This window comes from Mustelus asterias, chromosome 13, assembly GCF_964213995.1.
Source record: "Mustelus asterias chromosome 13, sMusAst1.hap1.1, whole genome shotgun sequence".
Lineage (NCBI taxonomy): Eukaryota > Metazoa > Chordata > Chondrichthyes > Carcharhiniformes > Triakidae > Mustelus > Mustelus asterias.
In genome coordinates, this window is record NC_135813.1 from 28,991,579 (window position 1) to 29,009,651 (window position 18,073).

General features: G+C 44.1%; 1 protein-coding gene across 1 annotated transcript in view; it reads left to right on the top strand.

Annotated features, from left to right (window-relative positions):
- LOC144502543 (protein Niban 2-like) overlaps window positions 1-18,073 on the top strand; it is a 213,804-nt gene that overhangs the window by 163,191 nt on the left and 32,540 nt on the right. The window contains exons 6-7 of the mRNA XM_078226621.1: window positions 3,361-3,476; window positions 14,497-14,601. Coding sequence (XP_078082747.1) covers window positions 3,361-3,476; window positions 14,497-14,601 — 221 coding nt within the window. The remainder of the gene's footprint in view (window positions 1-3,360; window positions 3,477-14,496; window positions 14,602-18,073) is intronic.

The window sequence follows — 18,073 nt, forward strand, 5'->3', positions numbered from 1 at the left end:
TTCATTTGGAAAAATGGTGCCTCTGACCACGCAATGTATGACAGCCGCCTTCATCTGCATGTTCAGTATTTCACAAGGATGTTAGCCTAGATATGTGCTGAAGTCTCTGGAGTGGAACTTTAATTGCAGAACCTTCTGACTTGGTCAGAGTTCTTCCACCAAGCTGCAAGTCGCAGATTTAATTCGGCTCCAGGCGTGGAAGTGAGTTGATGATCGATATTCAAAAGCAGTTAGAACATCTCTCCACTGATAAATGAGTTAGAGCATGCGTTAAGTACGTATTCTTTTTTCCGTTGTTTTCTCTGCTTATTTGAACTGTCTCATTTGCGGGAATAGGACTAAGCGTGTCTGACCTAATCTTTATTGATCAGACGTTTCCCGTTGACTATACTTGGCAGCCAAACAGCAGGGTTTCAAACACTAGGATTGTTCAAAACATGCTTAACCTCATTAGCTGATCTCCCTTGGCATTTCTTGCAGCGGTTTGCAGGATAAGCTGTTTTGTAGGTATTATTGACATAAGTGTGACGTAAATGCATGGCTTTCTAATAGGCTATTAGTTAAATGTTACTGAAATTCTTGTTTGGCACTCATGATCTTAAGCACGAGTTTCAATAACGATTTATCAATTACCTTTAGGCAAGAATCTTCTGAGCTTAACATCATTGTGTTCCCCCTCTTTCATTAACTGGGTTTGGTCACAAAATTCTGAAAGATAACTTTCTTTTATGTGTACCAGCTGTGACCTTTGTGTGAAAATCTTCTCTCTCAAATTTGCCCAAGTCCAAAAACTTGAGTGCTTGGACATTTGATGTCAACATGCGCTCGATAAATACAGAAAACCTTTTGTTGTAATTGAATCCACTTTTATTTGTCATGGTGCATCCCTTCATAACTCCCTCACTGCTAAACCCCATTGGTTTGCATGGCCTCGGAAGGCCTTTGTGTATGAATCACAGAATCCCTACAGTACAGAAGGAGGCCATTCAGCTCATCAAACCTGCATCGACAACAATCCCACCCAGGCCCTATCCCTGTAACCTCGTATATTTACCCTGCCAATCCCCCTGACACTAATGGTCAATTTAGCACAGCCAATCCACCTAAACCGCACATCTTTGGACTGTAGGAGGAAACCGGAGAACCCGGAGGAAACCCACGCAGACACGGGGAGAATGTGCAAACTCCACACAGACAGTGATCTAAGCCAGGAATCGAACCCGGGTCCCTGGCGCTGTGAGGCAGCAGTGCTTGCCATTGTGCTGCCTTTCTGAGGCCATGGAAACAAATGAAGTTTAGCAGTGAGGGAGTTATGAAGGGATGCACCATGACAAATAAAAGTGGATTCAATTACAACAAAAGGTTTTCTGTATTTCTCGGGCGCATGTTGACATCAAATGTCCAAGCACTTAAGTTTTTGGACTTGAGCAAATTTTAGAGAGAAGATTTTCACACACAGGTCACAGCTGGCACACACAAAAGAGTAAGAAGTCTCTCAACACCAGGTTAAAGTCCAACAGGTTTATTTGGTAGCAAATACCATAAGCTTTCGGAGCGCTGCCCCTTCGTCAGATGGAGTGGTTATCTGTTCTCAAACAGTGCAAACAGACACAGAAATCAAATTACAGAATACTAATTAGAATGCAAATCTCTACAGCCAGCCAGGTCTTAAATTTTTTTTAATACTTTTCCAATTCAATCAAATCAAATCCAATTTAGAGTCTCAACAAGTTGAGACATTTCAGATCCAGGCTGACAAGACAGGACGGGAGACCAAAACCACCCTGTCCTGGGCCTGATCTACATGAGTCAAGCTGATTGGAGAAGGGGGAGGATCCTCCTCCAAGACTTGAGCTCATTTGCATCCTAGCCAAAAGGCCGAGATGCCGCTTTTAAAAATTGCTTCATATGAAACATATGAAGCCTCAGCATAACCTAATGACCTCAACCAAGTGCAGGCGATCCATACTACACTTGATCTTAGCCATGTGTTGAATGCTCCCTCCACCCACATTGTCTGTACATTTAAGACCGGCTGGCTGTAGAGATTTGCATTCTAATCAGTATTCTGTAATTTGATTTCTGTCTGTTTGCACTGTTTGAGAACAGATAACCACTCCATCTGACGAAGGGGCAGCGCTCTGAAAGCTTATGGTATTTGCTACCAAATAAACCTGTTGGACTTTAACCTGGTGTTGTGAGACTTCTTACTGTGCTTACCCCAGTCCAACGCCGGCATCTCCACATCATGACACACAAAAGAAACAGTTATGGTTTAGAATTTTGTGACTAAACCCAGTTAACGAAAAAGGGAGAACGCAATGTTAAGCACAGTATGTGTGTTGCTCCTTTGGATGAAGGGTATTGTTGAGAAATTAAACATTTGGCTACACTTGTCAGTCAATGCCACTATCAAGCTTTATCAGTTCTACTTTAAAGTCAAGTTTCAGTCTGGTGTTCTGATGTACTTAAACCCAATCCTCAGGTCAACATCTACTGCACCCATCATAGCTTGAATGTTTCCCTTATCAGTTGCTCTATGATGGTAGGTTGTGGAGAATTATTTGAACTGGAACAATCTAGGTTAAGCTATCTTTGATTTGGGATTGGTACAATGAGCAGAAAGCACAGACTTTCATTGTCAACAACTGCTGTGAAACATGCTATAGCCTCAAAAAGCCATTGTACTTAATCGCTTCTGCTCTTAAGTACTGTGTACGCATGACAAAGGCAAGCATGTCAAAAGTCTGTTGGGCAAGCAATGAGGAAGGGTAGAAAATTCTTTGGAAGGGTGCATATTATCAAAATGGCAGTCAGATGGAAAACATAATTTAATGTGGAAAAAGTGTGACATAATACATTTTGTTTAAACTTTATTTATTAGTGTCACAAATAGGTTTACATTAACACTGCAATGAAGTTACTGTGACAATCCCTTAGTCGCCACACTCTGGCGCCTGCTCGGGTACACTGAGGGAGAATTTAGTGCGGTCAATGCACCTAACCAGCATGTCTTTCAGACTGTGGGAGGAACCCGGAGCACCTGGAGGAAACCCACGCAGACACGGGGAGAACGTGCAAACTCCGCACAGACAGTGACCCAAGCTGGGAATCGAACCTGGGCCCCTGGTACTTTGAGGCACCTGTGCTAACCACTGTGCCAAACATATGGCAGCCTCCCACGGTATAAAATTCTGTAGTTTCCCCCATTGTTGATCAGATCAGCTGTACACTCAATCTTCATGCTATGCATTATTATTCTGCATGGTGTCTTCTGTTAGTTGTAACAGTGTGTATATACTGTTAATTTTGGAGTATTAGCAAGTATAATGTTTCATTGCATTTTTACGTACTCTCCAGGATTGCCTGAAGATTGCAAAGTAGAGACTCCAGCCTTCACAGATGCTGTCCGATTGTATCGCCAGTCAAAAGATCAATATGGTACCTGGGACATGTTGTGTGGCAATCAAGAGCAGGTAAGCTGGTTTATAGACTAACTCACTGAAAAGTCCATTCGATGTCCTAGTTTCACTTGCGTTGTCCGGGTAAGGACAGCAGATTTCCTTCCCTAAAGGGCATTCGTGAACCAAAGTGAGTCCTTTACAGTGTCCTGAATAATGGCAAGTGATCCCCATGGGCTCAGCTGGTGGTGAGCCACTCTTTAGTCAGGGATCAAGGTACTTGTACTGCATTTAACAAGAAGCCGAACAACAGCAGAAACAATACCAGAGGCAATGGGCTCTAACCCAACAAGCAAAAGGAGAGTTCCTATGTGAAATTTGTAGAAGGTATCGACTTTCTTATGGTGACTTTTGGAGTCGTGTGGAAAAATTTTTTTTTGTCAACTGAGGACGATTGTATTTCTGCTCACTTTGAAGTACAAAATTACGCATGTGTACCTCGCACCTCCAAGTGACGCACTTAATGTGCACAGTTATCTCCACTGACTTGAACACATGTGCCAGTAGCTATAAATTCAGCAAGGGAGTGCAGGTTTGTGTTTGTGGTTGAACAGGCTCATTGTGCTGTGGAGTGTTGTGTTTGTTACTGCCGTTCTACTTGATTCAGCACAATGTCACTGGCATTAACTCATCCCCTTGGCCAGTTACAGTAGAGACATGAGCGAGCTAAAAGACTTTTAAATTGCTCTATAAGATTTTCTTTTGTCCGCATTCTTGTCCCACAAGCAAAAAATTGTCATGTAAATTGTAGTTTAACAACATGTGTATGTGCATATTGAGAGAGTGGGCGAATCGATTGGATCAGCTGATTTGAAATTAATACCATAGAATCATAAGGAGGCCATTCAGCCCGTCAAGCCTGCACCAACAATAATCCAACCCAGGCCCTATCCCTGTAACCCCACGCATTTACCCTGCTAACCCCACTGAAAGAGGGCAATTTAGCATGGCCAATCAACCTAACCCGCACATCTGGGTGGAAACCGAAGCACCCGGAGGAAGCCCACGCAGACACGGGGAGAACATGCAAACTCCACAAGGCTGAAAATGAACCCAGGTCCCTGGCGCTGTGAGGCAGCACTTCTAAGTGTGCCACCGTGCCACTTAGTTAGCTAAATTATGACTTTTCATTTGGACATGGTCCTGGGGCAGACTCTTTGTCAGTTTTTAAAGGAGGAAATTGGAGGGAAAGTCTGATTTATTTAAAGACTTGTTTTCTTTCAAAAAAAAAATTAGTTTTTGTGTGGGCAAATAGTCTCGGTGCATTGATACATTTTCCGCTCCTGTATGCATTGGCAGAGATTGCATTTACGTTGACGACAACATTTTAAAATAAATCAAAATTAGAACTAACCCTTATTTTAAATATATCTGGTAAATATTACTTTAACCATTAGACTGCTAGTGAGTTCCGTGAGATGTTCGAAGTCTTCGGCTTGTGCACTGTGTCAATGATACTTTTAATATTGCAGTTTTAAAGCTGCTTGAGTAATAGTTTATATCACAAGAACAATATAGTTGACGGTTGTTTCAATTGAGTGATGGATGGGCATAATCGATCAGTGAAATTTCCATTGACTCTGTTCTAACAATGTACACTTGCCTCACTTCAACACACTCTACCGCACGCGTGTATAATTTCCATTACCAAGTTCAATTAGCCAATGACCCTTCCAATTGAGATCAACAGTTAATGCCAATTTACGGACTTGGCACTTATTTCACACACACCTTTACACTACAGGATTTATTTTATTTATTAGTGTCACAAGTAGGCGTACATTAACACTGCAATAAAGTTGCTGTGAAAATCCCCTAGTCGCCACACTCCGGCGCCTGTTCGGGCACACTGAGGGAGAATTTAGCATGGCCAATGCACGTAAGCAGCACATCTTTCGGACCGTGGGAGAAAACCGGAGGAAACTCACACAGACACGGGGAGATCCTGCAAACTCCATACAGTGCGGAGAAGACATTGACTCTGTCTACACTTCCCGCTGTCTCGGCAAAGCAGCCAGCATAATTAAGGACCCCACACACCCCGGACATTCTCTCTTCCACCACCTTCCTTCGGGGAAAAAATAAGAAGTCTGAGGTCACGTACCAACTGACTCGAGAACAGCTTCTTCCCTGCTGCTGTCAGACTTTTGGATGGACTTACCTTGCATTAAGTTGATCTTTCTCTACACCCTAGCTATGACTGTAACACTACATTCTGCACTCTCTCGTTTCCTTCTCTATGAACGGTATGTTTTGTCTGTATAGTGTGCAAGAAACAATACTTTTCACTATGTTAATACATGTGACAATAATAAATCAAATCAAGATAGTGACCCAAGCCAGGAATCGGACCCAGTGCTAACCACTCTGCCACCATGTTGCCCCACTTATTTTAGAAGTCAAAGAATTAAATGTCTTTTTCTCAGTGAAAAACCAAGTAAGTTATGAATGTTCATAAAACACCGGTTCACCCTCAAAGGGAAGAATGAGAAGGTTTTAGAAATGTGGGATAGATTAGCAAGGCTAGGGTTGTTGTCCTTGGATAAGAGGAAGTTGAGAGGAGGTTGGATAGTGTGCTCAAAATCATGAGGGGTCTGGATACTGTAAATAGGGAGAAACTGTTCTCATTGGCAGACAGTTGTGAACACTGGTGATTAACAAAAAGAATCCGAGGCAACATGAGGAAAAATCTCTTCATGCAACAAGTGGTTTGGATCGGGGATGCGCTGCCCAAGTGTGTGTTGGAGACAGATTCAATTGTGGCTTTCAAAAGGGAACTTGATCGTCATCTTAATAGAGAAGATTTCACAGATTTACAGGGAAAAGGGGGAGGAGTAGGACTAGCAGAGTTGCGGTTATGGAGAACAAACGCACAAAGGCAATGTGCTGAATGGCCTCTTGTGCAATAACTGTTCCGTGAGTGTACCATTGATATACTCAAGGAAATTGAGGAAGGAAGAAACTGAAGGTTGCCCTGATTTGTGTGATCAAGGTGGGAGAGGCTTGTGTAGAACATAAGCACCAGCATAGATGAGGGCCAAATGGCCTGTTTCTGTGCTGTAAATTCCATGAAAATCTGCCAGAAGGGAATGCAAACGTTACATTATGTTTCACAGCCAAGGAATTGATGTTCAGTGGGCAAACACAGCAGAGTGTTTGGGGATTTGATGTTGCTTTAGATCCTAAGAACCTTGAGCTTCAAAGATCCTGAAATGCCTGGCTGAGAAAGCTGTGCACAGAAAGATGCTCGGCCTGGATTTTCTTTTTTACGCTCAGTGAGCTGTACAGGAAGGTTACTGTTTTTATTGTGGCTGAATATTGACTCAGACATTCAACAACAGCAGCGTGAGGCTCTGGGCCTGGCCTTCCTTCTGTCACTTCTGAACCACCTCAGGCTGTGCATTCACAGCCACACCATAAGCTGCAGACATTTCTGGTCACTCTTAGCATTCGGCCTGAACTGAAACTCCAGGAACTCATGGTCAAACTTGCCCTTGTGCCCCACATAATACCACAGGTTGGAATCATACAATCCCTACAGTACAGAAGGGGGCCATTCGGCCCATCGAGCCAGTACCGACCACAATCCCACCCAGGCCTTATCCCCATAACCCCACACATTTACCATACTAATCCCCTTGACACTAGGGTGAATTTAGCATAGCCAATGCACCTAACCCGCGCATCTTTGAACTGCGGGAGGAAACCGGAGCACTCGGAGGAAACCCACGCAGACACGGGGAGAATGTGCAGACTCCACACAGTGACCCAAGGCCGGAATTTAACCTGGGTCGCTGGCACTGTGAGGCAGCAGTGCTAACCACTGTGCCATCATGCTGACCGCTCGATCCCCCGTGCCAGCAGCCTCTGCGTCCCAGGTGTCAGAGCCCCACATGGCTGCAAGAGGACTTCCCTCTAGTTTTGATGTTGCCATCGATGAGCCAAATCCCTTTGAATGCATTATTCCCAAATACGAGTAGCTTCAATATTGGAGGCAGGGAGGATTAAAATTAGCACCAATCTTACAGATTGAATATCTAGTCAGATAATCAATGGAGTGGAATCAGAGCTCAGTAGAAATAAAAATGGATTGGGGTGTAGAATGGATGGTCAATCAGCAAAGGAGAGTTCCCCATCCAGCGGTGAATATCAAAGGCTTTGAATTGGCAGTTCCAGAGTGACGCTCGGGCAGCGCTGCACCCCGTGTGTAGGACATTTTAAAAAACCAACTTTGTTCCATACACTACCCTCTCAACAGTGCTGGGCACCTTCACATTCGTACTCAGTACTCTGAATGTGTTTGAAAGGAAGCTGCAGTAATTTCCCATTCAAATTGGTGCCATAGACAGTGGGCACTTAAGCAGCAAGTTTGATCAGGTCTTCTCCTGAAAATTGTATTGTGTAAGACTGAGGACCTTGGGTTGTAGTCTTTGCCAATATGTTATAGATGTTTTGGGAGGGGGTGGTGGAAACCATTAGGATTTTCATTGAATCATAGAATCCCTACAGTGCAGAAGGAGACCATTTGGCCCATCGAGTCTGCGCCAACAACATTCCTACCCATGCCCTATTCCCGTAACCCCATGTATTTACCCAACTAATCCCCCTGACACTAATGGGCAATTTATCATGGCCAATCTATCTAACTCGCACATCATTGGACATTTTGTTTTCTGTTCTTGCTGGTCTCCCATAATATCCCAATTGTGTTAGAAGATCAGTGATTCTTCTCCGCTTTGGTTTAAATTGAGAACACCCCCCCCCAAGAATTTCCACTTGTATTTGTCTGGTTTTTGGGTGCAATTCACCCAACATCGGTGAACACTGGGAGAAGATTGCAGGATGTTGAGCACGAATTATGTCCAGCACAAAGAGTTTACGTTTTTGGCTTCTGAAGGAGGAAGTGGAATTTTGACTTGTTGATCCAATTCTGTTCCTCCCAAGGCTCCTTGCCCCAGTTGATATTGTGCACATACTTCTCTGTAGATGATGTGTTATCAGAAATAGCTAGGTTGTTAAAGCCAATAAGACGGAGATCGTGAATAGTATTTGAAAATTCTGAAAGCCTAATCACTGCCAAAATCTCAAAGGAGTGGTGAACGCTTGGAGATTAGTTTGAGAAGCAAGAAATATTGTGCCAAAGCAAGCATGCTGTGAGGGAATGAAATTTGATAGTCCGTGTTAAAATTAGAACAAAAAACATTTCTTTCTTCAGCCTCGTCTCTGGAATATTTTCATTTTCGACACAGTGGAGGCAAGTACAACTTGAAGATTAGTATGCTCACTCAATTTGTCACAAGTTTCTGTGCAGAGTATGATTGACAAGAGGTCACGGAGACAGATGGCTCCCACTTCGCTATAAAACCCTAGCTCAGTGAGGCACATGGGGTGTGACACCGACAGGTGGTGTACTGTCAGCTGGGTGTGTTTGTGCCAGCCTTTCCCCACTCAATGTTCTAGATTGCTGCTGTGCCATCTTTGCAAAGTGCCAACTGGATGCCAGGTGCTTTCTTACTGGGAGAGTCCTTCACGTAGCACTCGTTAGAATCATAGATTCCAACAGTGCAGAATGAGGACATTCGGCCCATCGAATCTGCACCGACCACAATCCTACCCAGGCCCCATCCCCATAACCCCACGCATTTACCCTACCATTCCCCCTTACACTAAGGGGCAATTTTATCATGGCCAATCCACCTAGCCAGCATGTCTTTTGGACTATGGGAAGAAACTGGAGCACCCGGAGATAATCCACGCAGACATGGGGCACAAACTCCCCACACACTGACCCAAGCTGGGGATTGAACCCGGGTCCCTGGCGCTGAGAGGCAGCAGTGCTAACCACTGCCACCAAGCCACCCATTGCTCCTCTGACAGCTGATCTTAGAGGAACACGTGTTTTAGGGCACATTTTCCACCCGCTGTCTTGGATGGTTTATAATATTACCTGGGCTGGAAGCTGAGCATTGGTGCTTGTTTATAACCACAAATTTACAAGAGAATTTTAATGTAAAGTTCTATGCGGTACCATTGTGAAGAAGCCAAAAACTGCTTTGATTTCCTCCTTCCCATGAAGCGTCAGATCCCAGGGTGCACTGCTCATTTTGTGGTCAGGTGTTGATTGGTCATTGTGGCCATTATGTCAGTAAGAATGGAGCATCAGTTTGTACAATGTAGCATCTTCAAGAGCAATGCTAAAAAAACTCTGGCCACTGACTTGATGGGAGATTGGTGAACAAACGTTGCAGTAATTAATATAGATTTGGATTATAGAATCCCTATAGTGCAGAAGGAGGCCATTAGGCCCATCGGGTCTGCACCAACTCTGACGGGTATCTTACCCCGACCTCCTTCCCTGCCCCCCCCCCCCCCCCCCCCCCCGAATCTCAACCCCATACATTTAGAATCCTGCAGCGCAGAAGGTGGTCATTCGGCCCATCGAGTCTGGACTGACGACAATCCCACCAGGTCCCATCCCCACAACCCCATGCATTTACCCTAGCTAGTCCCGCTGACACTGAGGGGCAATTTAGTATGGCCAATCTACCTAACCCCCACATCTTTGGACTGTGGGAGGAAACCAGAGCACCTCCAGGAAACCCACGCAAACAGGGGGAGAACATGTAAATTCCACCCAGACAATCAGCCAAGATCGGAATTGAACCCAAGTGAGGCAGCAGTGCTCACCACTGTGCCACCCTTCAGATTCATGTTAGACACCACATCACCAAAATGTTGAATCTGTGGGCATGTGTGTTGTTGAAATGGGCCAAAACAGAAGCTTCTCCCTCATGACGCCCATGAAGTTCTTGCATCTGGTTCCAGACAAGGGTACAGATGCTCATCAAGAATGGCTAAGCCTTGTTATCGTGACAAGACCAAACAATTTAGATGCTAATTGATTTTTTTCTTGCCAAATTAGAATGAGGACAAGGTATCCACATGGCTAAATCTGCACTCAAGTTCAAATTGGTTACCAGACATTTTTCAAAGTAAGAAGCAGTGTGTGTGTGTGTACACAATCCTCACTGAGCCACAAGATGACAAGTCTGTGTTCCGGAGTACCAGTAACTCCTGCTGCTTCTATAACCTAGCTGGACAATTCAGAGTATTATGTGCATCACAATGCGAGTAGGCTGTTGGTCCCTGTATTTCTACATAATGAATCGTCTGTCTAAAAAAAGGAAAATTAGCCTGATTGCTATTTACCCGCAAAGGGAAAAAATTGCATTCTGTGGATGAGATCATGGATTAACCAGAAGCGTCAATGCAGCGACAAAGGGAAATTCATCTGGAGGGTGAGATTCTGCAATTTTTTTCTGGCTTCAGATAGAGTCTGCTACTGTCAGTTCTGGATTTAATTTGGGAAGCTTGAGCAACCTTAAAATGGCAGACAGCATTTGACTGCTGATAACTTCTTTGAGGAGTGAAACCAGGTGACTGTTAACAACATGACAGAGCTTGTGGCCTGAGCAGATGTTTGGCTGTAGTCAGAGGTCATGCGAAGTAATGCTTTCTTTTCTTGGTTCCATGGCCTCAAGCGCTTTCAACTCAACAGCTGAAGAAATTCTGTGCAAGGCCGTTTCCTTGCAATTAAGTTGTTCAATTTATGGGACACTGCTTCACTGTGGCAGAGTATTAAAAGCCATTTTATTTCTATTTTTTCCCACCAAATACATGACATATTAGGTTAATGGGATGCTGGGAAGTTTAAGGTTTTTTCATTAGTGTCACAGATAGGCTTACATTAACACTGCAATGAAGTTACTGTGAAATTCCCCTAGTTGCCACACTCCGGCGCCTGTTTGGGTACACTGAGGGAGAATTTAGCATGGCCAATACGCCTAACCAGCACGTCTTTCGGACTGTGGGAGGAAACCGGAGCTCCCAGAGGAAACCCAATACAGGCTGGTGGGATGAACTGGAATAGCTTTTTCAAAGTGCCAGCACCAATATGATGGGCCCAATGACCTCCTACGCTATCTGAAGTGATATGATCTGATATTTCGGACTGTGGGAGGAGCATCCAGAGGAAACCGCGCAGACGCAGGGAGAACGTGCGGACTCCACGCAAACAGTGACCCAAGCCAGGAATTGAACCTGGGTCCCTGGTGCAGTGAGGCAGCAGTGCTAACCACTGTGCCACCGTGCTGCCCTGAAGTGTCAAGACCTAGGAAACAGTGCAAACTGAGAACAAAAATTTCATCTTTTCATTGAACTGTGGATGACGCCCATAGGTTTCTGAATATGTTCAAGTACAATGGAGTCTCCATGAAACAAAGTCACTATTGTTTTCACTGTAACATTGTATTCTCCCAGAGTATACACAATATAGTTCAGAGCATTGAGAGAGTGATGGATTGCTTTCTGCTTGTTTCAGTTTGCTGAATTTGGATAAAAAGCCAGCTATTATCTTTCTGTTGCATTAAAATTGAATAAAGGTTGGATGAATTCCACATCCTCTTCTCCTGCCCTTCTTGAAAGTGCTGTTTGAGGTATGTCTGTCATGCTTTCTGTGAAAAACCAAACCACAGCAGGATATTTGGAGAAAAGTCTATAAAGCAAGGGAAATAATGCTGTCCATCCCCCTCCCCACTGTTTCCTAACCTCCTGATAACCTGGCCTCTTTCCAGACCTCCCTGCTATTCTCGAGAAACATTCAACAGAGATAGTAATTGGTCTGTAATCAACTTCAGTTTGTTCCTATTTATACTCCTTGCCTTGAGAACCAAGTGGTGCCTTGATAGAGAGAGAGGCCAGCTTACCGGATAAGTGTTGAAACTATGCTTCAGCTTGCACTCATGAGCAACATCAATGGAGAGTGGCATTCAAAACTCTCACCCCATCAAAACCATTATTTCTTTGAGGCCGCCCTGCCATCCCCTTTGAATCAGTCTATTCCCTGACCTGGTACGGCCATGTAGAGCAAGAGCTTCTTACTAACCAGATCAGTGTTACGGCCACTAATAATTTAGCCTCCATAGCAAGTTTGGGGGGGTGTGGGGGGACCTTGCAATGCATTTTGCCAAACAGTGTTAGGCATGGCTTTCATAGAATCCCTACAGGGCAGAAGGAGGCCATTTGGTCCATCGAGTCGACACCGATCACAGTCCCACCCAGGCCCTATTCCTGCCACCCCACATATTTACCCTGCTAATCCTCTGACACTAGGATCAATTTAGCATGGTCAATCCACCTAACCTGCACATCTTTGGACTGAGGGAGGAAGCCAGAGCACCCAGAGGAAACCCACGCAGACACGGGAGGAATGTGCAAACTTCACACAAACAGCGACCCGAAGCTGGAATTGAACCCGGGTCCCTGGCGCTGTGAGGCAGCAGTGCTAACTGCTGTGCTGCTGTGAAATGGTTTGCAGGTGCTAGCAAGCATGGCGTTGCATATTAAGAATTACTGTCTTGGAAAGTGTATCAGAAGGTCACGAAAGGTCCACAAAAACAACCTCGCACAAATCACTTTCTCAAAGGGGAGAAAATTGGAAAACTCAAGTTCTTCCCTCTTTGATCAATCATCTTCATTTGGAATTGATGAAAATCTCATTGTCATATTTGAACATTGCAATATGTTGAATATGAGCCAAACCTTTCCCAAATGCCCAGCCCCAGTTGCATGTTCACAAAAAACATAGGCCGGGAGGCTTGATAAAGCTACCCTCCAATCTGTAGGAACTGTTCCAGGGTCTACAGAACCTTGGAAGATGACCACCAATGCATCTACTATTTCTGACGCCAATTCCGTCAAGTAACCTGGGATATAGATTATCCAGTCCTGGGGATTTATTGGCCTTCAATCCCATCAATTTCCCCAATACCAGTTCTCTACTAATACTGATTTCCTTCAGTTCCTCCTCCTTACTACATCATGTTCTCCAACATTTCTGCTATGTTGTTTGTGTCCTTCACTCCAGGAAGGCGAGAGTATTCCATCACACTCCCAACTTGTGTCTTCGATCGTGGATAAGTTTTGGGGAGTCAGGATGTGAGTTACATGCCGCAGGTGGCGGTGTCCAGCCAGCCTCAGTTCATCGATGGATCTCAGTCCCTTGGAACTTCCCAAGTCAGATACTAGTCAAAATTTGAATCTTCCTCCAACCTTTAAACTAAATAATTTCCAAAAGGGATCAGCAAACTGTTCTTTTTCATGAAATCCTTGGCAGAATACTTGAAAGTACCGTGAAGATAGTTTTGCGGCCTTTAAGTCATTGGGTCAAAATATTTTGATCAGCAAAGTTTTTATGACTGACATTTCTTTCAAAAGCTGTTTATTACTGAACTATTCATTCGTGGATGATGATGTGGAAAATGGTCATTTTAAACTGGAGGCTTGTATAAATTTCCTTTTACAAAGATACTTTAGAATTATGAATGAAGTATTGTTGATGTACAAAAGTTCTCTTGCCCGCCCCTGTTTATGGTACATATAGTGATGGCAGTTCTAAAAAATGCAAGTGTGACTCTTCCTGTTTGTAGTGCAAGGCAAGTGCCAAGAGAATGTTCCCAGTATTTTAGTGCAGTCATTTTGAAAGGACATTTTGCACGAAACATTGCCAAAGTCGGTGTGGTCTCCATATTTAGTCAAAAGCTTTTTTCAGCTCTCGAATCTGATACCCTCCCATGCTCTCCACTTGCCTTAAGTTGGATGGGAAGTTGTTCTGTTCTCCAGAGATGATGCAGGGAAGTTAATAATGTGGGGCACTTAGTTGTTTTTGTAACTTTTGTTACTGTCTCATACAGTAGTAGACATCTTGGGTATGTTTTGCTGTCGGAAATTCTGTCTAGAGTTTGATCCATGTCGATCAAAAGATTGAAGAGGCTTCATGAAAGTAGTTTGTGCTGGAGGCAGGATGGTGAGGTGGGAAAACCAAATGAATCTGATGTCCTTTGCGGAAATGTTGGTTAGCGAGCTGTGCCTTGGTGATGTAACCAAGCATCCTGCAACACTCTTTCAGCACTAACTGAGTGATCCAAAGTTTTTGGAAAAGCATCATTCTCAAATCTTTTTTTTCTTCTTTCCCAAGATTATAAGTAATTTGGTGATGGAAGAACTTCTGCCAGAGCTGGGAACAGCAATCCATCCAAAGTTGAAGGGCAAATTCCACGACCGGCAAAGGGCCTGGATCCTGGTGAGTATTTGTGTATTGGGTGTACTTATCTGAAAGGGAATGATCATTATTCTTTTATTTCCACAAGCACTGCTTTAATTTCTCAATTTCAGAAGGGATTTATGCCATCGCACTCTATGGGGATCTTCAATATAGTTAGAGGAAGGTCCTTTTCTTTTCTTTTATTCATTTGTGGGACGTGGGCGTCTTTGCTTGGCCAGTATTTATTGCCTTCCCCTAGTTGCCCTCAAACTGAGTGGCTTGCGAGGCCATTTCAGAGGGCAGTTGAGAGTCAACCACATTGCTGTGGATCTGGAGTCACATGTAGACCAAATCTGATAAGGAAGGCAGATTTCCTTCCCTAAAGGACATTAGCGGCAGGGCGGCACGGTGGCACAGTGGTTAGCACTGCTGCCTCACTGTGCCAGGGATCCAGGTTCGATTCCCGGCTCGGGTCGCTTTCTGTGCAGAGTTTGCACGTTCTCCCCATGTCTGTGTGGGTTTCCTCCCACAGTCTGAAAGATGTACTGGTGAGGTGCATTGGCCACGCTAAATTCTCTGTACCCGAACAGGCGCTGGAGTGTGGCGACTAGGGGATTTTCACAGTAAATGTAAATCTAGTTGTGACTAATAAATAAACTTTAGCAGATGTGTTTTTCCAACAATGGTTTCATAGTTATCAGTAGATTCGTAATTCCAGATATCTATTATTGAATTCAAATTCCACCATCTGCTGTGGCGGGATTCAAACTTGGTCTTCAGAACATTAGCTGGGCTTCTGGATTAATAGTCTAGCGATAATACCACAATGCCGTCGCCCCCCCCCCCCCCTTTGCAGGCAGCAGTGTGGAGACTATACATTCTGTGCCTGCATGAAGCAACCTGAGCAATTGGGCCTCGCCCCTTCCACAGCAGAGTTGTGAAGGGTTTTAGTAGAGTAAATATATGTTTCCACTGGCAAGAGGGTTGGTAACCATAAAATACAGATTGATAATGCCCAAATGTTCTAAGTGGGTGTGGAGAGTATTTATTGTATAGAGGGTTCAATCTGGAACAGTGGCGGGAGCAGATCCAAGCATAACTGCTAAGAGCATTGGATTGTGCTTGGAAAGGTAAAATGTACAGGGCCATAGGCATGGTAGTTTTTAAATTTTAATTATTAGTGTCACAAGTAGGCTTACATTAAGACTGCAATGAAGTTACTGTGAAAATCCCCTAGTTGCCACACTCTGGCGCCTGTTCGGGTACACTGAGGGAGAATTCAGCAAGGCCAATGCACCTAACCAGCACGTCTTTGGGATTGTGGGAGGAAACTGGAGCACCCGGAGGAAACCCCCAGTACAGGCTGGTGGGATGAATATGGAATAGCTTTTTCAAAGTGCCAGCACCAATATGATGGGTTCAATGGCCTCCTATGCTATCTGATATTATGAATCGGAACTGCATGCTGGTGGTAGATGCTAGTATCTAGAAACGCTTGACAAATTGCACCCCCATCCCTTGCAGGGGGTCCAACAAAGCCACATTTACAGGGGAAAAAGTGATCTGCTACCTTTGGAAGGTAAAGCCTCGATCCCTTGGTTTCTGTTTTTTTTCCCTCACTGATTTTAATGAATGGTCTTGGGGCCAAGGATAGAAGCCATTAATTTCACTAAAAATGGTGTGCTTAACAAATATGTTCTTATTTATTCAAAACGGAGATAGCGCAGTCCTGAAATACACCGGTTCAAACCAATGATGCAAGCATTTTCACAATCTGCACCAACAGAAGGTCAACTGTTGTTAAAGTTTGTTGATATTGTAGCATTTGGAATAAAAAATGGCCTGAAAACTCTGATCCCAGGAATCTGTTAAATTTGGGTTTGTTGTTAGTACAAATATGTTTGGAGATTGTTGACAGAATGTGAGATTCATGCGAGAAATCTGGAGAGACTTGTATTGACGGTAAAATTGTATTCTAATGGGTTTTAATCAACTGTAGTTGAACACATTATACAATTCCTTTATTTTGCCCAGATTATAAATGGGAGGTTATAAATTATATGAAATAACTTGTCGAGCAAGGGATATTCCATCGAGTAAGAGAACAGTTCTGTCAATTGAAGTTTAGGGAAAGAGGCTGGCTGGAAATGAAACACCTTTTGAAGTGAGAACGGTAACGGGTTCGCTGATATGATTGTGTTCTCAATTGAAAATTAAGTTTGATTTTAAAGGTGCTGTATAGGTGTATGTGGAGTTCTTCCATGCAAATTCCAGTGCAGCAAGACAACACAGCACAGTGGAACTGCTGCCTTGCAGCGCCAGGGGCCCAGGTTCAATTCCGGTCTTGGGTGACTGTGTAGAGTTTGCATTTTCTCCCCATGTCTGCATGGGTTTCCTCCGGGTGCTCCGGTTTCCTCCCAAAGATGTGTAGGTGGATTGGCTATGCTAAATTGTTCCTTAGTGTCCCAAGAGATATAGGTTATGGGAATTAGTGGGGTAAATATGTGGGGTTACGGGGATAGGGGTTAAAGTGCACTGTCGGAGAGCCAGTGCAGATACAATGTGCCAAATGGCTGCCTCCTGCACTGCAGAAATTCTGAGTAGGGATATGCCACCAGGTGCCAACTGAAACACTGAAGATTGTAATACAGGATTCCTCATGGCTGGAATCTGCCATTCTTCGTTTAAAATAATTATTTCGTTTGAAAGAGCTGATGCACAAGGTCTTGACAACCTCGTTACAGTAACTCTCAGCCATGTGATCTGTAGTTGAAATACAAACTTGCACAGGATGTGCTGTAATGAGGTAAAGTAATGGAATGGCAGAGTTTAGATTGTGGAATCTGTGCCCGTTTCAGAGATTGAGGAAGAGCAGGACTGTGAAGTGAGAAGGCAGACGCATCCTCGTTGATCTTGACCCGTCTAATTATCTGAATTTCTTTCTCTCCAGTTCAAAGTGGCGGTTTCCAAAGTCACCCAGACAAACTGTTTAGACCTTGTAGTCTAGTCAGGACGGCACGGTGGCACAATGGTTAGCATTGCTGCCTCATAGCGCCAGGGACCCGGGTTCAATTCCCAGCTTGAGTCACTGTCTGTGCGGAATCTGCACATTCTCCCCGTGTCTGCGTGGGTTTCCTCCGGGTTCCTCCCACAGTCCGATTGCTGGTTAGGTGCATTGGCCATGCTAAATTCTCCCTCAGTGTACCCGAACAGGCACACCAGAGTGTGGTGACTAGGGGATTTTCACAGTAACTTCATTACAGTGTTGATGTAAGTCTACTTGTGACACTAATAAATAAATAGTCAAATTTGTGCTGAAGGTGCTGTTGGAAGTGCTGGAGCAACATTGTAATATTGTTATGCTGCATCAGTGATGATGGATTTCTTGGAGTTAAACACAACTTTTCCTCTTTGGAAACTGAATGGCAGGCTAGAGTGGTATGTGATGCCAAGTTGCACCATTCAATTTTAAAATGTGATATGAACTGTATAATGGCAAACTGAGCAGGAA